Raw genomic sequence first — 18,382 nt, 5'->3', positions numbered from 1 at the left:
TATTGCCAAGGAATTACAACTCTACTGGAATTGATGCGATCTTCTAAGGTGACTAGTGATTTTCAAATCATCAAGAATTATAGATACTACCATAAAGATACATATCAATAGTTCAATAATGATTGAAGGTTCAAGCAATCTCAATATTTCTAGTTGACCACACAAGGCATCCTTACAATCAGTAAGAAGCTAGTGGTTTGGAACGTGAATCTCACCAAAGATCAAGCACAACACTTAGTCCTTGAAAGTTAAATACTACTTCGACTGAGAATGATTCAAGAAGATAAACAACCATGAAGATAGCCACAAGAATTGCAATAAAAAACCATAACTTCAATATTTTATTGATCTCAAAGCCAAATGGACAACAATTGTTCAAAATTCTTTCTTCACTACTCAATCTTGCTACAAACTAACTTTCTTCTCTCCAAAGCTCTAACTATTATCTATCTCTCTAATATCTAATCTGATCTAATTGACAAAATGAAAATGAGTGAGGGTATATATAGCATCCTCAATTACAATGAACGGCCCAGATCAAAAGAAGATCAACGGCTGAGATTCTGACACCTAAACCCTAATTAGGGTTTGTTACAAAAAGTTCCCTTTTTAGATGAACATTATTAAATGCATAGCCAAATATTTAATTGGCACAAAAGTCGAGGAAACATAGACCAATGATAATTAAGATGCCACATCATCCTATAACAACCTCTCTTCTAGAACCTTGTTCCCTTTCCAATGCTCTTTCTTAGCATATGCAACGAATCTGGACACAATTCCTTCAATCTTAGCAATAGGAATCTTAGGAAGATTCTTCATTCGTTCTTCCAAGTGAATGACCTAGTCAAAGGCAGTGAGAAGAGCCGCTTTCCATCCAGGTTCGAGTTCTTTGATCTTCTCAATCAGGAGCATAGTAATGAACATTAGATCCCGTTGCTCATCTGTGATGACGTTCTCGTCTTTGCAAAAGATGACCTTGACTCTCTCTTCCAACTCTTGGAGGTCCACATCCGTCTCAACTTCGATCCGCCTGCCAAGAATGGTACACAACACTTCAAACACCTTATCCTGAATTGGATGGATGACGCCTTCAACTTGATTGCATTTGGTGTTGATGTCTTCGAAAAGAACCTCTTTCATCTGGAGTAGAGTTGACCACTGAAGTAGGTTATGAGCTCCTCCATCCATTATCTTTTCTTGTGCTAGGATCATCCTTGGTGTTTGCCTGATTACTTGTAGAACGGGAATGATAACATCTCTAGTGTGATCGAAAGCGGCTATAGTTATCATTAGATTGTGGACAATCTCAAGGACCTGGATAGCTTGGTGGATTGTCTTCATCATTCTTGTTGTAAATTCAACAGCTACCGTGTTGGATTTGTCAATCCAAGAGCTCATAAGTTGAACCAAACTCTTGACTCTTTCTGCCTCGCCAATTGATTCAAGGGGAAGTGCTTGCATAGGAGATACAGCTGGATCCTGACGTCTCAAGGGCTGATTGAGATGACTAAAGTAGCCTCTCCAAGCACTGACCTCTCTCTCAAGCTTCTTATTCTTTTCCATTTCTTCCTTAAGTTTGCCCTTAAGTGCCTCAAATGAATTGGTTGCCTCATCCATTGCCTGTTTAGTAGTGAGTGGACCAAGCTCAAATGTTTCTACATCATACTCATCTGCAAGAATTTCACCTTCATACTTGTCCACTATTGGTGTAGCTATCTGCAATTTCCTGGATCCTGTCTCATCCCTTATCACTTTGGACATTTTCGTGGCCTTCCTCTTCTCCGTTACTTCTTGAGAATTTCCTATAAGGCTCTCTAAGTCAATTACATCTTCCTCTTCTTCAATCACAATCACCCTTGTCAGTCTCTCCTTCAACCAATCTAGAATGGCAGATCTTGTCTCTCTCACTTGTATTTCTTTAGGTAGTGTTTCATCTTCTCGGAGAGGAGATGTCGCCTCATCATCATTCTTATCTTCATGTAGCTCATTAATTTGGGGAGACTGACTTGATGAATGTGGAGGTGTCTGTCCTTTCTTTGGCCTATCATTTTGCACCATGGATTCCATAGATTCATCAACCTCAGGTACCATCTTCTCTTGACCTTCAGCTTGACTTGCCTTCTTTCCATGTCGAGAAGATGTGCTTGATGGGCGATCTCGATTGGCCTCTTGCTTCTTCTTGGAAGATTCCCTTTTCTCAGGTCTTTCTTTCCTCTTTGCACCTCTAGGATGAGAAGTGTTCTCACTCACGCTAGCTTCTCCTTCATTTGGTCTAGCCTCCAAAGTGAAAGTCATTGACACATTCTGTTCTCTTAACTTCTGATGCTGTACGTCCACCCATCTGCGAGTACATGATAAAACAGGAGCCATCAAAGCTCTCAAGTTGAAAACCTCGGGTTCATTCCAATCTATCTTCACTGCCTTGTCTTCTTTGTCATAGGATGACTGGAGGTATCTGCCATTGTCCCGAGCTTGATCGGCTACTCTGTAAACTTTGCATTTCCTGATGAAATCTAAAGGTTATCTGGAATGCATCTTTCTTTGCACTTCTAAATCACTTGAGAGATTCATCCAAAAGTCTTCTACCTGAAATTCATGTCCGTACTTCCTAGCAACTATTTCTTCCATATAACCATAAGGATCAAAATTCTCCCGCGGGGCAAAGAAGGTGAATGAATACAAGGCTAATTCCTTCTTTGCATCCTCCGAAGCTTGAGTATTAGGACATACCTCAATTGAATTCCCCAATATGATAGGTACGGGAACTCCATTTCCATGTTTGTGTCTGGATACCTTTGCACAAGCTACCAACTGCCTGGTTACCTCAAGTTGCACTATCCTGTCTGTCGGATATCTCAACAACATGTAGGGAGGTGAAGGACACCCCTGAACTCTGATATATGTAAACTTTTGAAACTAGATGAACCATGCACCATACCTCTTCACAAGCTCTTGTGCATCCAGAGATAGTCGATTGTGAATCCCGCCTTGCAATATCCTAGTGATGTTCATCGTGAAGGTATCATTGACTAACTTGTAGTCACTTCTAGGTGGATGATGCAAATGAACATAAGAATCACAAACTCTCACTTCTCCGGGTCCTCTTCCAATCACTCCTCTGTGAGGTAGCCCTGCATACTCGAAACTCCTGATCAAGGCGTATATAACATGTGAGCTCATATGAAATGATTTGGTAGGCCTTAGTCTCCTCAACTGCACATCCAGACTATTGCTAATAATTCTGGCCCAATGAATTGTTCCTTTCCCTTGGACAATCACTTGAATGAAGAAGAACATCCATTTCTCGAAGTAGAAGGCTTGAGGGGCCCCTGAAACTCGATTGAGCAAAGTTATCAAATCTCTGTACTCCTCCTGGAAATCAATCGTATGCGGTGTGTTGGGAATCTTGTTCAGGCGTGGACGACTTTTGAGCAACCAATTCTTGTTGATGAGATTCAGGCAAGTGTCGGGATCATCTTCATACATTGACCTAGCTCCTTCTAGGCTTTTGTAAATCATATCTTTATGCTCTGTAAGATGAAGGGCTTCGCTTATAGCCTCTTCTGAAAGGTAAGCTAAAGTGTTTCCTTCCTTGGATACGATCGATCTTGATTGTGACTCATAATGGCGGGCACATTCGATCATCAGCTCATGACACTGGACTGCTGGAGGGAAACCTACCGCCTTGATGATGCCACTTTCAATTATCTTCTTCGCAACAGGTGATGGCTTGCCAATATAGGGGACTTCTCGAAACTTCTTCACACTGAAGTTTCCCAAGTTGGTATCTCTGATATTACTCCATTTGGACACGATCCTGGTCTCCAATTCGTCGTTCTTCTGATCTTCCTTCATGAGAGACGGGCGACTAGTAGATGCTCCCGCCTTTGGAGTCGCCATCTCGACACCTACACAACATGTCACAATTAGCAATATACCTTGAAGTGTAGAAATATAGACTAAAAAGGAAGATTTAAGATTTTAATTAGGAAACTTCATGATAAATCTTGAGTTATCATTTCCTAATTAACCATGCCAAACTTAGATTTTTCAAAACAAACAATGGTGTCAAGATGATTTCGCCATACCTCCTCTTGAGTATTAAACTCTAAGAAATGATGCAAAAATAGATGAATTTCGCTAGGCAAAGTGTAGATCAAAGCTCTCCCTTGGATGAAATGCGCCTCCTTTAGCCTTCAAAAGAATAAAACTCCACTTCCTTCTAGCCTTCAACACTTGAAAGAGAATCGCTCCAAGCAAACCAATTTTCGCACCTCCAATTAGCTCTCCAATTTCGCACTTAAGGCAATGATTGAATGATTTGAAATGTGAAAAAGGACCTCCAATATATAGAGCGCTCACCCCTTTGCTCCCTCTAGGCCGACTTGGCAAAATGGGGGTTAAAAATAAATAAAATTCCAAAAAAGGGGGGCCGACTTGGCAAAATAAATGAAAATAGTGCCTTGAGCGCTTTATATTTAATTTTAATTTAATAAAAATTAATTTTAAATGCCTTCAAAATAAAAGTTCGATTTTCTAAGGCTTAAAATCAATTTATTAAATGCCAAAATGTCTTTTATTTAATGCCAATTCAATTTTAATTTTCCAAATGCCTCAAAATTAGCAATTTTGGCGATCTAATGCAATTTGGAGAATATTAATTTTTAAAACAAGGCTTAATGAGATTTCATGAGGATTTCGCCTTGGACCCTCTCTGAGGGTCAGGAGCGATTTTTGAATTTTAGCCTTGAATATTTCACATTTTGACTTGAAAATCTCCTGGAGGGTAAATTGATATCCAGTTAACGCGTTGCACTTCAAATTTGACATTTTTTATGAGGAAAAATAGGTGAAAATGTAAATTTCGCCTTGGACCCTCAGCAAGGGTCAGGAGCGATTTTTGAGATTTAGGCTTGATTCTTCATCATTTTTCATTAAAACTTTATTCATCATTTGGCAATGTCCTTCCTTAATCCACTCCACCCAAATTCGCTTTATTGTTGCAAGGTAAAATGAGGATTTTCAACAATATCGCTATGGGCCCTCTTGGAGGGTCAGGAGCGATTTTTTGGTTTTAGACACACTTCTCCATCCTTTGGACTTCAAATTGCTTCTAAGGGATAAAACATCATCTCCTCTTCCTATCCACACTGGATTTTGCCTCAATTGCTCAAACAAAGGAGAGAATCCTGGAAAATCGCTATGGGCCCTCTCTGAGGGTCAGGATCGATTTTTGTAATTGCCTTCAAAATACTGACTTTCAACAATCTCTTTTCACTCCAAGGCATTTCAAACATCGTTTCAAACCCATGCCTAACCTTAGCTTTCCTCAAACTTGGATGAAAAGTTCCCATATTAGGTTTTTCGCTCTGGGCCCTCTCTGAGGGTCAGGAGCGATTTTTTGATTTTGGGTTGATTTCCTCTTTCGTTGATCATCCAAATTATATTCAATGGGTAGAACATGCTTTCGTTCATCCCTTCCAATCATAAAAATCACTTTGATCTTGCAAGAATAATGCATTTTTGAAAATCTCGCTATGGACCTTCAGTGAGGGTCAGGAGCGATTTTTGTTACTTGGACCAAAATGCTTCACTTTTCGTCTCGAAATTTCTTTGCCAAGGAAGATGTCGCCTTGCATCATGCTATGAATAAACTCTCATGTCCAAGAAAGGTCAAAAAATGTGCACATGAAGAAAATCGCTCTGGACCCTCCCTGAGGGTCAGGAGCGATTTTACCTTTCCTGGGCAAAACTCCTTCAATTCATCATCTTTGATCAAGTCTGGATACTTCATTGTGCTCATTTCATCCATCCCCATGCCTTTGACATCTTCAGTCGACCAAATAAGGCTAGCAATGACCCCTATAAGATTTCTTGCTGTGGGCCCTCTCTGAGGGTCAGGAGCGATTTTTCTCTTAGTTTCCAAAATTCACCATCTTTCACGTCTCCAAACCATCCAAAGCATCAAGTCACGTTCAATCATCCCTCCAGGAGACCCTGCACAAAGCAATTTAGAAAAGTTAGTGACAAATATGACTTAAACAACATTTTCGCCCTGGGCCTTCACTGAGGGTCAGGAGCGATTTTACCCTTTTTGGCCAAACTGCTTCAAATTTAAGTCTCAAACTGCTTCACAAGGCAAAGTCAGGTCATTTTCAAGGTCAGGAACTAGTTAGCAAGTCCATCAAAAATAAGTAATTGTACTTAGGATAAAATTCGCCCTGGACCCTCAGCAAGGGTCAGGAGCGATTTTACTGTTTCAGGCATCATCTCACTTCAAAAAATGGATCAAAACTTACCCAGGCAAGAACACACAATTTCTCCTTCAAAAATGCTAACACTTAGTCAAAATTGGATTTCACCCTAAAAACCCTGATTAGACCTGACCTAAGACCTATTTGACTTCCTTGAAAGGCTTACCTTATTTCAATCGTCTTAATTCTTCGGGAGGACACTTAACAACTTTTCAAAATTTGACTGGACTCAGCCTGAATAACATCAAAAGAAACCCCCTAGGTTTAGCCCTAGCCCAGACAGACCACTCACCCACTCAAAACCCTAAAAGCAGAGAGAAGAACAAGCAAAACAAAAGCGAAAAAGAGGGGGTCCCCATTCTAATGGGGCGATGTGTGAAATGGTCACAACAGGTAGGTTATGTAGGTGAAGTAGATTAGGTGAATTTTGTTGCGTCTTTTATATAAGAACTCTCATTTGATGAGAGAGTTCAGTTGAAAAAGGAATATTATTCATGTTACATTCTCAATAAGTTTAATGTCAATCTGTGTAATATTTCTGAGAAATGATAGAATGCTGTGCATTATAAATTAGACTATGGAGTCAATTCTGGGCAGCAAGTGAAGTATGTGGTCTGTTGAAGACAATCTGATCAAGTACAGAATACTACAAATGTGTGAGGTATAAAGCATTTATGCAAGTTATTTATTCCGACAAAATTTAATTAGTATTTCAGGTGTTCGTTGAATAGTTGATTCTAATGTTGGAAAAAGGTTGATGTTACAGTGATTAACAAATCTTGTTTCTGGGGTAATATCAGAAGATTGCAGACTGTGTAGTGTTTATAATGCTTTTGACATAATCTATCTGAGATTGTGAACAGAACTTCTAATTTGCTAATGGTGTTGATTCTGTCAAAGCTTATCAGACAATAGTATTGTGATGTATAAATCAGACCAAAGCATTTAAAGGGTGATATTGTTCAGTTAGTAGCATTTATTTTGATATATATCTTCAGTGAAATACCAGGTTCTAGATTGTAAAGCAGTAAAATTTGTTTGTAACTTCTTTAAGGTTGGTACCTTAAAAGTTGTTGAGTTGGTGCTCTTAAGAAAGGGGTTGGGTGACTCTATAGGGTTGGTGCCCTTGAAAAAGTTGTTATCATTTCAACTGTGAGGCTTGATTAGGACAGTCGATCCTAGCAGCATTTCTCACCGTGGTTTTCCCACCTTGGATTTCCACGTATTTCTTTGTGTATTGGTTTTATCGTGTGGTGCTGTCTCATGCTTTAGTTCTGTGCTTTTCTTTTCAGCATTCAGATTTAAAAAGGTTTAAAGTTTTACAAAATTCTTAAATTGCATTGAGGATGACCATTGAGTCACTATCTATGATCAAAGATGAAATGCTAGTTTGGATGGCAATAGAGAGGCCCAAGACCAAGGCTTGTGCTTTTACCTTATTATTCGTTCCTTTTTGTTTTAAAACTTTTTGGAGGCAGCCTTAACTAGAACTGTCGAAGAAACTTGTTTGACATGCATAGCTCTAGACAGCTGCAAATTCCCTTGAGAATCTTCATTAAAGTTGATTATGGAACCTTCTTGTACATACATACATACATATTATTATATACATATACATGTATACACACACACACTAATGAGCTTGAGCCTCAAATTTGAATCCTATTGAGTTGACAATAGAGAATATAGACAAGACAATTTTTGGAAGCCCAAGAATACAAGGCGGCATGGAGACACTTATGTGTATGCATATGTATGAATATAAAGAACCGAAGGTTAACAAAAGAGTATGTGGTTACAACTTCTGACATTCTCATTTCTAGAGAATGCCACAAAATGTAGTTCTATAAATCTATTTTTGTGTGAATTCATTAGAAAATGAAGGAAAGAAGAAATTTTATTTATGGTCAATTGGAATATACATCTCTTATATTAGTAATGTATATTAGTAATGTAGTAAGGCAAAATGGCCTTGGACTCAAATCACACACAAAAGGCAAAGAAAGAAAATAAAAACAAAGAAATGGAAAAGTGTGGGTAAACCTAAAATTATAATGTTGAAACAAGTATAAGTACAAATAGATGGACAAGGGGAGGACTCACTCAATAATGGGAGTAGAAGATAGGCAACTCATGTAGGAAGCAAAAATACTTAGATATCTATACTCTAGAATGTGCTAGAGGGGCCAACAATATTACCATTGATCATTGTTGGACTACAAATGCAAAATCAAAGAATTCTCTTTGGGTAGAGGCCACGGCTAAGAGGGTCAGGGTCGTCAATCCTAGAAGGAAGTTGATTCCACATAGAAAATCCTCTAACTCTCAAAGTCAATGAATTATTGGTGGTAGAAAAGAAACTAGTTATATAAATTTGCCTCAGAGATGTGTCACAAAAGTGGATTCATAGAGAGATCCCAATGTTGCAAGTAGAGAGAACTATGATGATTAGAATGAAAGACTGAGGTGTTGAGGAACCTTAGTAGAAGTATACTACAAATGTGAGAAATATTTAATTGATTTATTCCTTCTAATTGTATGCAAAGGGTGCTTAGCAAACCTATTGTTTACAATGGGCTAAAATTAGGAAGTAATCAATATGGTAGCTCTTGGGCTTCCATGAAGAGATCTATGCTAGTGACCGTATGAAGCAAAAAGGCCAAGTATCTTTGACTAGGGTAGCATAAGAAGGTAGACAGAGATGTACCGAGATCACTAAATAAGTGATTGCATCTCTCATGGTTTTCATATTAGACATGACACTAGAAAATATATATTTTTTTTGGTCTCCACCTCTTGGAGAGGGCTAAGGTTGCAGACCCTTTCACTTTATAAAATGTGGCGGTTGGTCTCAACACAACATTGGTGGGAGCACACACTCAATTGGCGAAGGAGAATCCTCAAATCATGAAACCAAGATGTTGAAGATAGTTAGGTTGAACCATGGCTCCATGCACAACTTATAAGAAGTGCTTAGTGTAGAAAGCCATTTTGGGGCTAAGGAAATTTAGAGGGGAGGTCCAAGTGACCTGGATGTACTAGCAATAAGTTTTCTTCATGAAGGATTGATTGAGCATCTCTTTTCTTGGAAGGAGTTGACAAGTGGCACCCGAGTATCTAAAAGGAGATAGCCTACCAAAAGACATACCGATAGACTAGAAGAACAAACAAATCTTGGGAAACCAGCAATATCAATGCTGGAAGGGACCCAAATAGGCAATCTCCTCAAGGGAACATAGTGCTAAAAATGAATGCCTCACACTAGGAAAATTAAAATTATCCATAGATCAAAGCATGCATATAAACCGAGTGAGAGTAAAGATACTACTGAGGTGAAGGATTTGGGTGGCAAATTTGTCTTGGGCAATACATTGAGGTACTATGTTTTGGGCATAGTAGTTCAAGAAACTATTTTTAAACTATTTTTAATGGGACAATGGTATTGGATAGGAGGCATTTGGTCATCTTGGGACATTTGGCATGGTTAAGGTGTATTTTGGGGACATTTCCAAAATTTAGAAGTCGGAGGATGGTTGAGGGATATTTCTTGTTGTACCCTAGTATTATAAATGTCATGGGGGAGAGGGATGCAATGAAATAGGGAACACATCCTTGTGGAACCTTTGAATGTTGCAAATGTTAAGTGCAAAATAATGTTTATCAATGATTAGTGTTGAAGGATTTTTTAACAAAGTAGGATCCTCAATCCATCTAACGTCCAATATTTGCGACTTAAATATAGAACCAACCCAGAAGAAATATACTTCATTGCAATTGCTTGCATGGAATAAGTTTTCTTTTAGTAGAAGCAATATTAAAGACATACATAATTTTGCCCCATGATAGCTCTTTACCATTAGCAATGATATCAACAACTTTTTTTAAAACCCCTGGTAAATCAAAACCTAGTAGTGCATCAAGTAATGCAAGCGAGAGTTTGTTTCTTATATTGAAGGTTCTACAAAATTGACCTAAAAGTATGACATCTGGTTTTGAACAAAGAGAAAACAAAGTTCTTAACAAGAAGGCGTTTGATCAAAATTCCCAAGCTTCCCATTAATTACAGAAGAGGCTTGATCTGACAAGTTTCAGGCCAAAGGAATCAAACTATTCACCAACCTGTTGAAGCTGTTTCTAATTATATTTCTTTTTAGGAGTGCCCTTAGAAATATTATAACTAACCATTACCTTCAAAGCCTTATTTGAAGATTGATTTCCTGTGAAAGAGATCATTGCTATTGCCTCACCTTGGTTATTTATCTCGCATTGAAAACATCAACCTTGGTACACATCCTCCACGAGCACAACCAGGATCCCCTTTTGCTGCACCACAAAAATGGAGCTTTATAAATCCCTTTGGAGGAGAGGACTACACAATTATAGGCTTAACCATTGAGTTAATCCCAAACTCCAATATCAGGGGTGTATTCTCTAACTGTGAACCTTAAGTTATACAAAAAGAATCATTTTTGAAATTAATTTTATATTTAAAATTTAACTTTGGTGTATTGTAGATCTTGACTTGTGATTCTTTTGATGCATTATTTCCTTAATATGTCCCTAGCTACAGAAACTGCTCTGATTTTCTTTCCAGTTGATTTTTTTCTTTATTTTGTAGATTAGTAGCAGTGAATTAAGCCAGCAGGTCTTTACAAAACTAATTCTTTCGTTGTAGAACTGATGGTAATCTCACAGATAAATTCTTGTGTTGACCTCCTTTATGCAATCTTAAAACTGAAATATTACACCTTCAGCATTTTCGAACTCACTGATACTGGTTTATTATGAATTATCAAATGGTCCGTGTAAATCAAACTACCTCTTTGGTATGATTATAAAGCAGTTTTGAATGTTTTAAGCAATGCAGAATGCCCTTTGACTTATTTATCCCATGCGAATCATACTTATATTTACCATGTTTTGCAGGGAACGGTAGAAGCAAAATGGAAGACAAACATTATTTTGACTTTTTTTTCGAAGCATTGCCCAAGGGTTTGTCTTCTTTTCTTGGATCAAGAAAGGTCCTCCATTCTTAATTGGGCACACAGATGTTGAAATGGGTTGTTATTATGTTGTAATTTTAGGTTTTTCAATGTCATATGTCTCTAACCTTTATGATTTGTATTCATTATTGTACTCGTTATGTTGGTTTTATGAATTGAATATCTACCAAGAAGAATGTCACCCCCCTGAATTAAAAACAAACCATTAACTACAGTGCTTGAGCGACTCAAAAGTTAAAAGATAAAAAGATAAAAATAAAAATAAAAATAAAATAAGCAGCAATTATTTATTTCTGAAGATGATCAGGTCAAAGAAATGTTTTAATTCAGATCGCACGATTTGTTAGTATTCAAACGTTGCCTAATATCCAGCAAAGACAGTGATTCATCCGAAGGACCTCGGTTGAAAAGAAATGACATAAAAAAAGGGAATGCATCATTGAAAGAGGAGTTGTGTCCCTAGTTTGCGACTTCCCAATCCATTTGGAGGATTATAAATAAGATGAGCCTGCTTTGGGTAAAAGGCATTGATGGATAGAGATCTGATTGGAATAATAAGACATTACAGTATTTGAGTTATAACAATAAGAAATTAAAAGAGCATTGAGTTGCAGCAGACTTATACTTCTGAAGTGATTGGTATGCCACATAATGAATCTAATATTTATCAATTTGTGATTCTAGTTAGGAACACAATTTATTTAGCTCAGTTGAAAAACTCTGATGCGGTAGTGATTCGCTGACCCAAATTTTTTAAAATCTCAAGACTTGCCAAAAAACTTGGCAAAAAATCGGCAAAGTTATTGAACATTTGAAAATATAAATTCCGTAAAATATTCTGAAAACACACACATATACATTGAATTTGCAGAACATATACTGATTTTCATCATATATAAATCAAAGTTTAAGTTATATACATAGCATAGACCAAAAAACAAGTGCAACCTCTGGATAATATTGAGTTCAATACATATCAATGTATCATAGACCACAAAACAACTTTAACCTCTAAATACATATTAAGCTCAAGTTTTGGTATCAACAAAAATTAGAAATCTTAAACTATGTCTACGACTAAAGCTCAAAAAGGCTGTTGCTGCTGGGTGGGTGGTGCTGAAGTAGCTGCAACATCCTTAATAGGTGCCTCATCCATAGTGATAGGTGCCTCAACAGGTGCTTTTGCTGCATGACCAACCTCGTGTTTCTCCTCATGTGCTGCCACTTCCACATCACATTCCTTTGCTGCCCTCTCCCACTCACTTAGCTGATCATCAGTAAGGAATGGATCCACATCAACATCAACATCATCAGGAGCAGAAATCCAATCTGCTGAATATGGATCAATGTCATCTAGGTCAAGTGCTTCATGTGAATCTTGTCTTTGCACCTTCTTTTTTGTACTGCACATGGACAAGGTCATTTAAGCGTTGTTGAGTCAAGCTATTGCCCTTTTTTATGTGAATGGTCAAAAACAATCCAGTTGCGTTTACAACCAAAAGCACTACAAGGCTGCGATAATATGTAATCTTCCCACCACAAATCTGCAAGGATAAAAAATGGCATTTATAACTTGTAAAGATATTAATAATCTTAAAGAGTAAAATAAATGGTAAAATAAAGTTTAACATATTGTTTTTTATTCTTGGTTGTAGGGTGTCTCCCCTACGTTTGCAATCAGGTGAAGAAAACAATGGCTCTTTGGCCTTCTCATAGCCCTGCAATTCATCAAGTATTGGGTCTTGAAGGTACTCATCATCAACTAATCTCCAAATGCATGTGTCGAGGCCAACTTTAACATCTGCATCTGCTTTGAAATTCGGGGAGAAGAAAAACTTGGGATTCAAGTAGTAGGCAGCAGCATGAATATGTTGGTGGAGTTGTCGATTCCACCTCTGATCAATTATGTGCCATACGGGTTCATATTTGATCTTGTTTGACCCATATAAGTGTTGAATCTCCTCTTTGGCCTAATCCATGGCCTCATATAGGTACCCCATGGGGTTATGATCCCTATCCACCAAAGTTGCATGGACACGGATACGGATACAAATACGGATACGGATACGGATACAACCATTTTTTAAGACCCCTGATATGGATATGGATAGATACGTCATTCATAAAAAACACAAACACATATATTTAACAGAATTTTTTAAGTTATTCAAGGAGATTTTCATTACTTCAAAAGCAATATAGACACATAATTGCTACATAAATAATTATAAATTGATTTAACATTTTACAATATGCAAAAATGGTAGAGTTGCATTGGAAGATAACCCCAAAAATGGGTCAATGAAATAGAAAAACATTTCATTTGTCTTTCTCATTTGGTGTGGGTTTTGTTTATACCATTTTTAAAAAAAAAATGCATGAATGAAATTTTTAAAAATTAAATTTAGGAAGATTTACGTCAAACTTAAAAAAAACCAAATCGCATAGTATATGTTGTGACGTTTTCACACATCGCCCCATTGCAAATGGGAACCCCCACTTTTTTCTGATTTTTAGGTTAGTTGTTGTGTCTTTTAGCTATCAGCCTGTCATTTTGAAAAAGTGTGCTATCCTAAGTGGCTAAGATGTAATCAGGATAAGTCTCTCTAAGATGAAGCCTCTCCCAACACTGTCAGTGGGTGCCCAAGACCGATCGATTCCCATCCATCTCTTGCACTCCTAACCACCATCCTAATTATCTCCCACTACCCCCCTAACACCCTTCCTATCCTCTATTTACCCATTCTTCCATTACCCTCACTTCCTACTTATCTTAAACCTATCCATCGACTACCTATATTTCCTCACCACCTCCCAACTTCCATTTCCTATACCCTAAACTTTTATTTCCTTATCCACTACCATTTCCTACACCCTCATTAACCTCTTATTTCCCTAAGCTAACCTATCCCCTAACTTCCATCCTACCCCTTCCTTTATCATACCAATCCTAACCTATCATCTACCCCTAACCTACCCCTATCTTACCCCCTACACCCTACCCCCAACCTCTTATTAACTCCTTATAACCCTCACCTCATATACTCTCCTGATATACCCCTCACTAACCTCTTCTTTCCGTCACCTACCTTATGCCTACCCCCCATCCTCACTAGCCTTTTCCCTTAGCTCATCCTATCCTACCCTGCCTCCTACACCCTACACCCTACACCCTACACCCAACCCCTTCCTACCTCTTTACAACTCTCATCACCCATCTTACAACCTTCCTCTCACCCTTTCCTAATCCCTTATGCCTCCCACCGTAGCACTTACCTTCCCCCCCCCTTTTTCCTTACTACCTTAACTCCCCATTCTCTGCCATGCCACGTTACACCTACTTGGGCCCCACTTTAAACTTTAAATGGGGAATCAAATTTAAAAAAAACACCACAAGCTTTCAACATAGAAATTTTGGAAGGTTTTAAGGCATTTTGATTTTCTTCATGGCATTATTTTGGCCCCACTTTTGACTTAAAATATGGAGAATTCAAAAGTTTCAAAAACTCTCCTTGCTGGGCCCACAAATCTGAATATGAAATTTAAATGTTTTTTAATTTCTTCTGATATTCCAACATGGCACAGCTGGGACCCACCAAAATTGAGTTGAAAGTTTGTTTTTTTTTGGGAATTTTTTGCGGTATGCTGGCCCCCACAAAGCAATAAAGTTGAAAATGTTTTTTTTGAGGTAGTGTGTGAAAGCAAAATGTTTTTATAAGGTATCAATAATGCCACTTCAGCATGGTATAGAATAGAGTCTTTTTTAATAAAAAAATCTAAAAAATTCAAAAATTCAAAAATTCAAAAAAAATTTAAAATTTTAAAAAATCTAAAAAATTAAAAGATTCAAAAAAATACAACAAAAAAAATTGAACATAAAAAAAATGAAAATCACGAAATTTTGAGTAAGGTTGGAAAATAAGCAGTGCCTCTTGAGAGCACTAATGCTTTTTAAGCAGTGCCTCTTGATGTTACTACTGCTTTTTAAGCAGCGCTTCTTGATGTCACTGCTGCTTTTTACCTGTATCATTACTGCTTTTAAACATTGCCTTTCAATGGTCGCTTTATTTAAGCATTGCTTCTCGAAAGCATTACACTTTTAATGCATTGCTCGTCACTGCTCCTAACAATGCCAGTCACAGAGTCAGGGCGATGCACCAAGAAACCATAATACCTTGCAAGTGCTTTACGAGCACTACCTCCACACTTGCATCATGCGATGTATCTTCACGTCGCATTCAACGTAAAAATTTTGGAAGTAAAATCGTTTCAAGAAGTCAAAGAAGGCGCATTCAATGGGAGACATTTTGTGTCGAAGGATTAAGAGAAGGTTTCAAAATGATAATCGAAGAACATTAAATGAATGGGGCACGATTATAATGGGCAATCATCGATTAAATTCAAGAGCTATGATTTGGAGTTAAACACATAAATAAAGGTGGCGGTTCAATCATAAGTTGGAATCACTTAATATGTGTGATGCTTCACAATCAATTAATCCAGATCACCATTTGATTTCTATTTAGAAATTTTAAAAACCTTCATGCTTCGATCATACAAATCTTAAATGAAGGCTCCCAAACGATTTTGAAAGTCAAGAGTGTCATTTGAAATTTGTGAATTGGCATTAAATCAGGGTGGCCGGAAGGTATGATATCCCAATTACAATTCATTTAATGGAATCGCCCAAAAGGATGTGATGATGTATCGATAACTATAGGCTTCAAATTGATCAATTTAAAATCGATTTTGCCTCTGAATATCAACAATCGAATATCAACAGCATACAGAGGGTCAGCGATTTAATTATGATCAGATTTTGATTAGATCAAAAAAGGGCGATTCTAGTCTCTCACACTCAGCGAGTTTATTCTTGTCATAGTGGAGTCATCTATACATGAGGCGATTTTACTTTGAGCTGATTGAACAAGGCACAGCGATCTGATTTTAAGTGAATCACAGGAGATGGCAAAGGCAACGAACTTGACTTTGCCAATGTCACAACAAAAGTGGCGATAATTTCTGTTTCAGACAAGAATCATTTTAATGAAGTGATTAAGATCAGCGATCTGAGAGACAATTACATTGAAGCAAATTGCTCTATAAAGAGTGGCGAGCTTGTCACTGTTTGAACCACAGTGAATTCATTTTAAGGTGGCAGTGTTGTTTGTTGATGACAGCAAATTAGAGTGATCCCCATTTTGTTTCAGAGTGATATGCTTTTATAGCGATTTTGATTCCAAGACCGATTATGCTAAAGTCACTCCTAGGCCTGGACGAATTTGACATACAACAAATGCACTGAGTGTGATCAGCCAGTTTGGAAGAGATCACCGTGCCTACATCAAGGTTTACCCAAGGTCCAGCAATCAATCGAAGGCACACTCAGCTTTTAGAGATCATTTCATAAAATGTAGAAATCAGTTTACATGTCTATCATAAGGCTTATTTTGTTATTTTTATGGATAACTACGCCTATTCTTGTAACTGATCCAACTCCTTATATCTTGCTTTCACAAGGTTTTGTCTCGGGATACTTGGTTCTAATACATTTAATCATTTTAGAGCTCTTGTAAAGCAATTATCATTAAGTGAAGATGGTCATATTTTAGAAATGCAACCTGCGGTTTTAGACTTATCATTCGAAGGTTAGGAATTCCTAGCCTAGTTGGTTAACTTTTATTTGCAAATAGAATATCACTTCACAAAACTAATTTGAACAACTCTTGCAGGTGAAGGATGACTCTAGCAAGACAAACTCTCATCAAGGAGGACGATGTACTTCAAGGCATGATGAGGATCAAGTATAGGCAAGGCAACGTCTACATGAAGAACAACTATCAACACCAAGGCAAAAGGATAGCATCAACATCAAGTTCTTAAGAAGAATTTTCACAATCTTGAATTTCCTTTGGAAATCCAAGAATCTTTGCTAGTATAGATAGATGAAGGCTCGCGAATGCAGGTGATCGCAACAAGGCAATGATTTCAAAAGAGTTAATCAAAGTTAGAAGATTGACATGAATGGAGTCATCATCACATCGGGTGCTTGCAAATGTTGAGTATCAAGAGATATGCCTCATTCATTCATTCAATTGTACACTTGCAATGAGTTACAGAGATCAAGCAAGCCGAGGTGGTGCCTAGTCATCATTACATCCAATCACATCACTTCATGAGAAGGTGTCTAGATTTAGTGTGTTTGCCACATATGGGTAAACGATTAAATGCAGAAAGTAAATGCACAGAACATAATGGAAATATATTAAATAACCAGTCTCTGTATTAATTCAACAGTCCATGTACATCAAGTGCTTATAACATTACACTCAAATACCACTATCATGATGATACTAAGAAGGAAAGGTATGCAATATATAATATCCGAAGGGGTGCAACCAACCGTCGCGTCCAACTGCCCTTCGGGACGATTAACTAACTGACTGCCGTAGCTCATTATTACCGACGACAACATAAACATAATATGACAACATAACATAATGATTATTCCCGGCAACATCATCCCCCCCAAGAAAAGAAGTCGTCTCCGGATGACTTAATACAAAATAGAGATGACATTAAACAAACCAAGGTAGAGAACTGCAGGAACTGCGAACGCTAGTCGAGCATGGAACTCATACACCTGCTGCATCCTCGCCTGAAAACCCTTTTTTGCTACCATCCGATGCTCAAGTGCGGATTTCACCATTAGTGCTTCCTTTGACATCACAGTCCTCCTATGCCTAAACCAAACTTGTCTGCAAAATGCGCTTTTCAATCTCAGCCTCCACCAACTGCTACTCAAATGATACTGTCTCCCTAGCCAATTTGTCCTCGATAGCCACCCGCGTTGCCCTCTCGGCATCCAACTCCTGGGTATGCTGAGCTAAGTCTCACGCTACTCCTGCCTCCAACCTGGTGGTCAGCTCCTCCCGAGCCCTCTGTGCATCCACCAAGGCAACCTCTCGTCCAGTCGAGACATACTCCGAGTTCCTCAAAGCATACCATTCATGCCGGGAAGTGGCCACAACCTTCGGGCACAAAGGCTAGGAGACGCCTCAAATCCTCCATCACACTCCCCAAAGGTTGATAACTGAACTGAATAACTCCCTGGTGTCGTAT

The 18,382-nt window shown here is 38.0% G+C and overlaps 1 protein-coding gene across 7 annotated transcripts in view; it reads left to right on the top strand.

The window, feature by feature from the left end:
- LOC131065538 (negative regulator of systemic acquired resistance SNI1) overlaps window positions 1-18,382 on the top strand; it is a 175,869-nt gene that overhangs the window by 96,940 nt on the left and 60,547 nt on the right. For all 7 annotated transcript variants that reach the window (XM_059219776.1, XM_058000063.2, XM_058000064.2 and 4 more), the window contains one exon: window positions 11,184-11,249. In XM_059219776.1, the coding sequence (XP_059075759.1) occupies window positions 11,184-11,249 (66 nt within the window). The remainder of the gene's footprint in view (window positions 1-11,183; window positions 11,250-18,382) is intronic.

The sequence above is a fragment of the Cryptomeria japonica genome, chromosome 4 (assembly GCF_030272615.1).
Source record: "Cryptomeria japonica chromosome 4, Sugi_1.0, whole genome shotgun sequence".
Classification (NCBI taxonomy): domain Eukaryota; kingdom Viridiplantae; phylum Streptophyta; class Pinopsida; order Cupressales; family Cupressaceae; genus Cryptomeria; species Cryptomeria japonica.
Note: the sequence above shows the minus strand (reverse complement) of the source record. Positions and strands in the feature narration are given on the sequence as shown.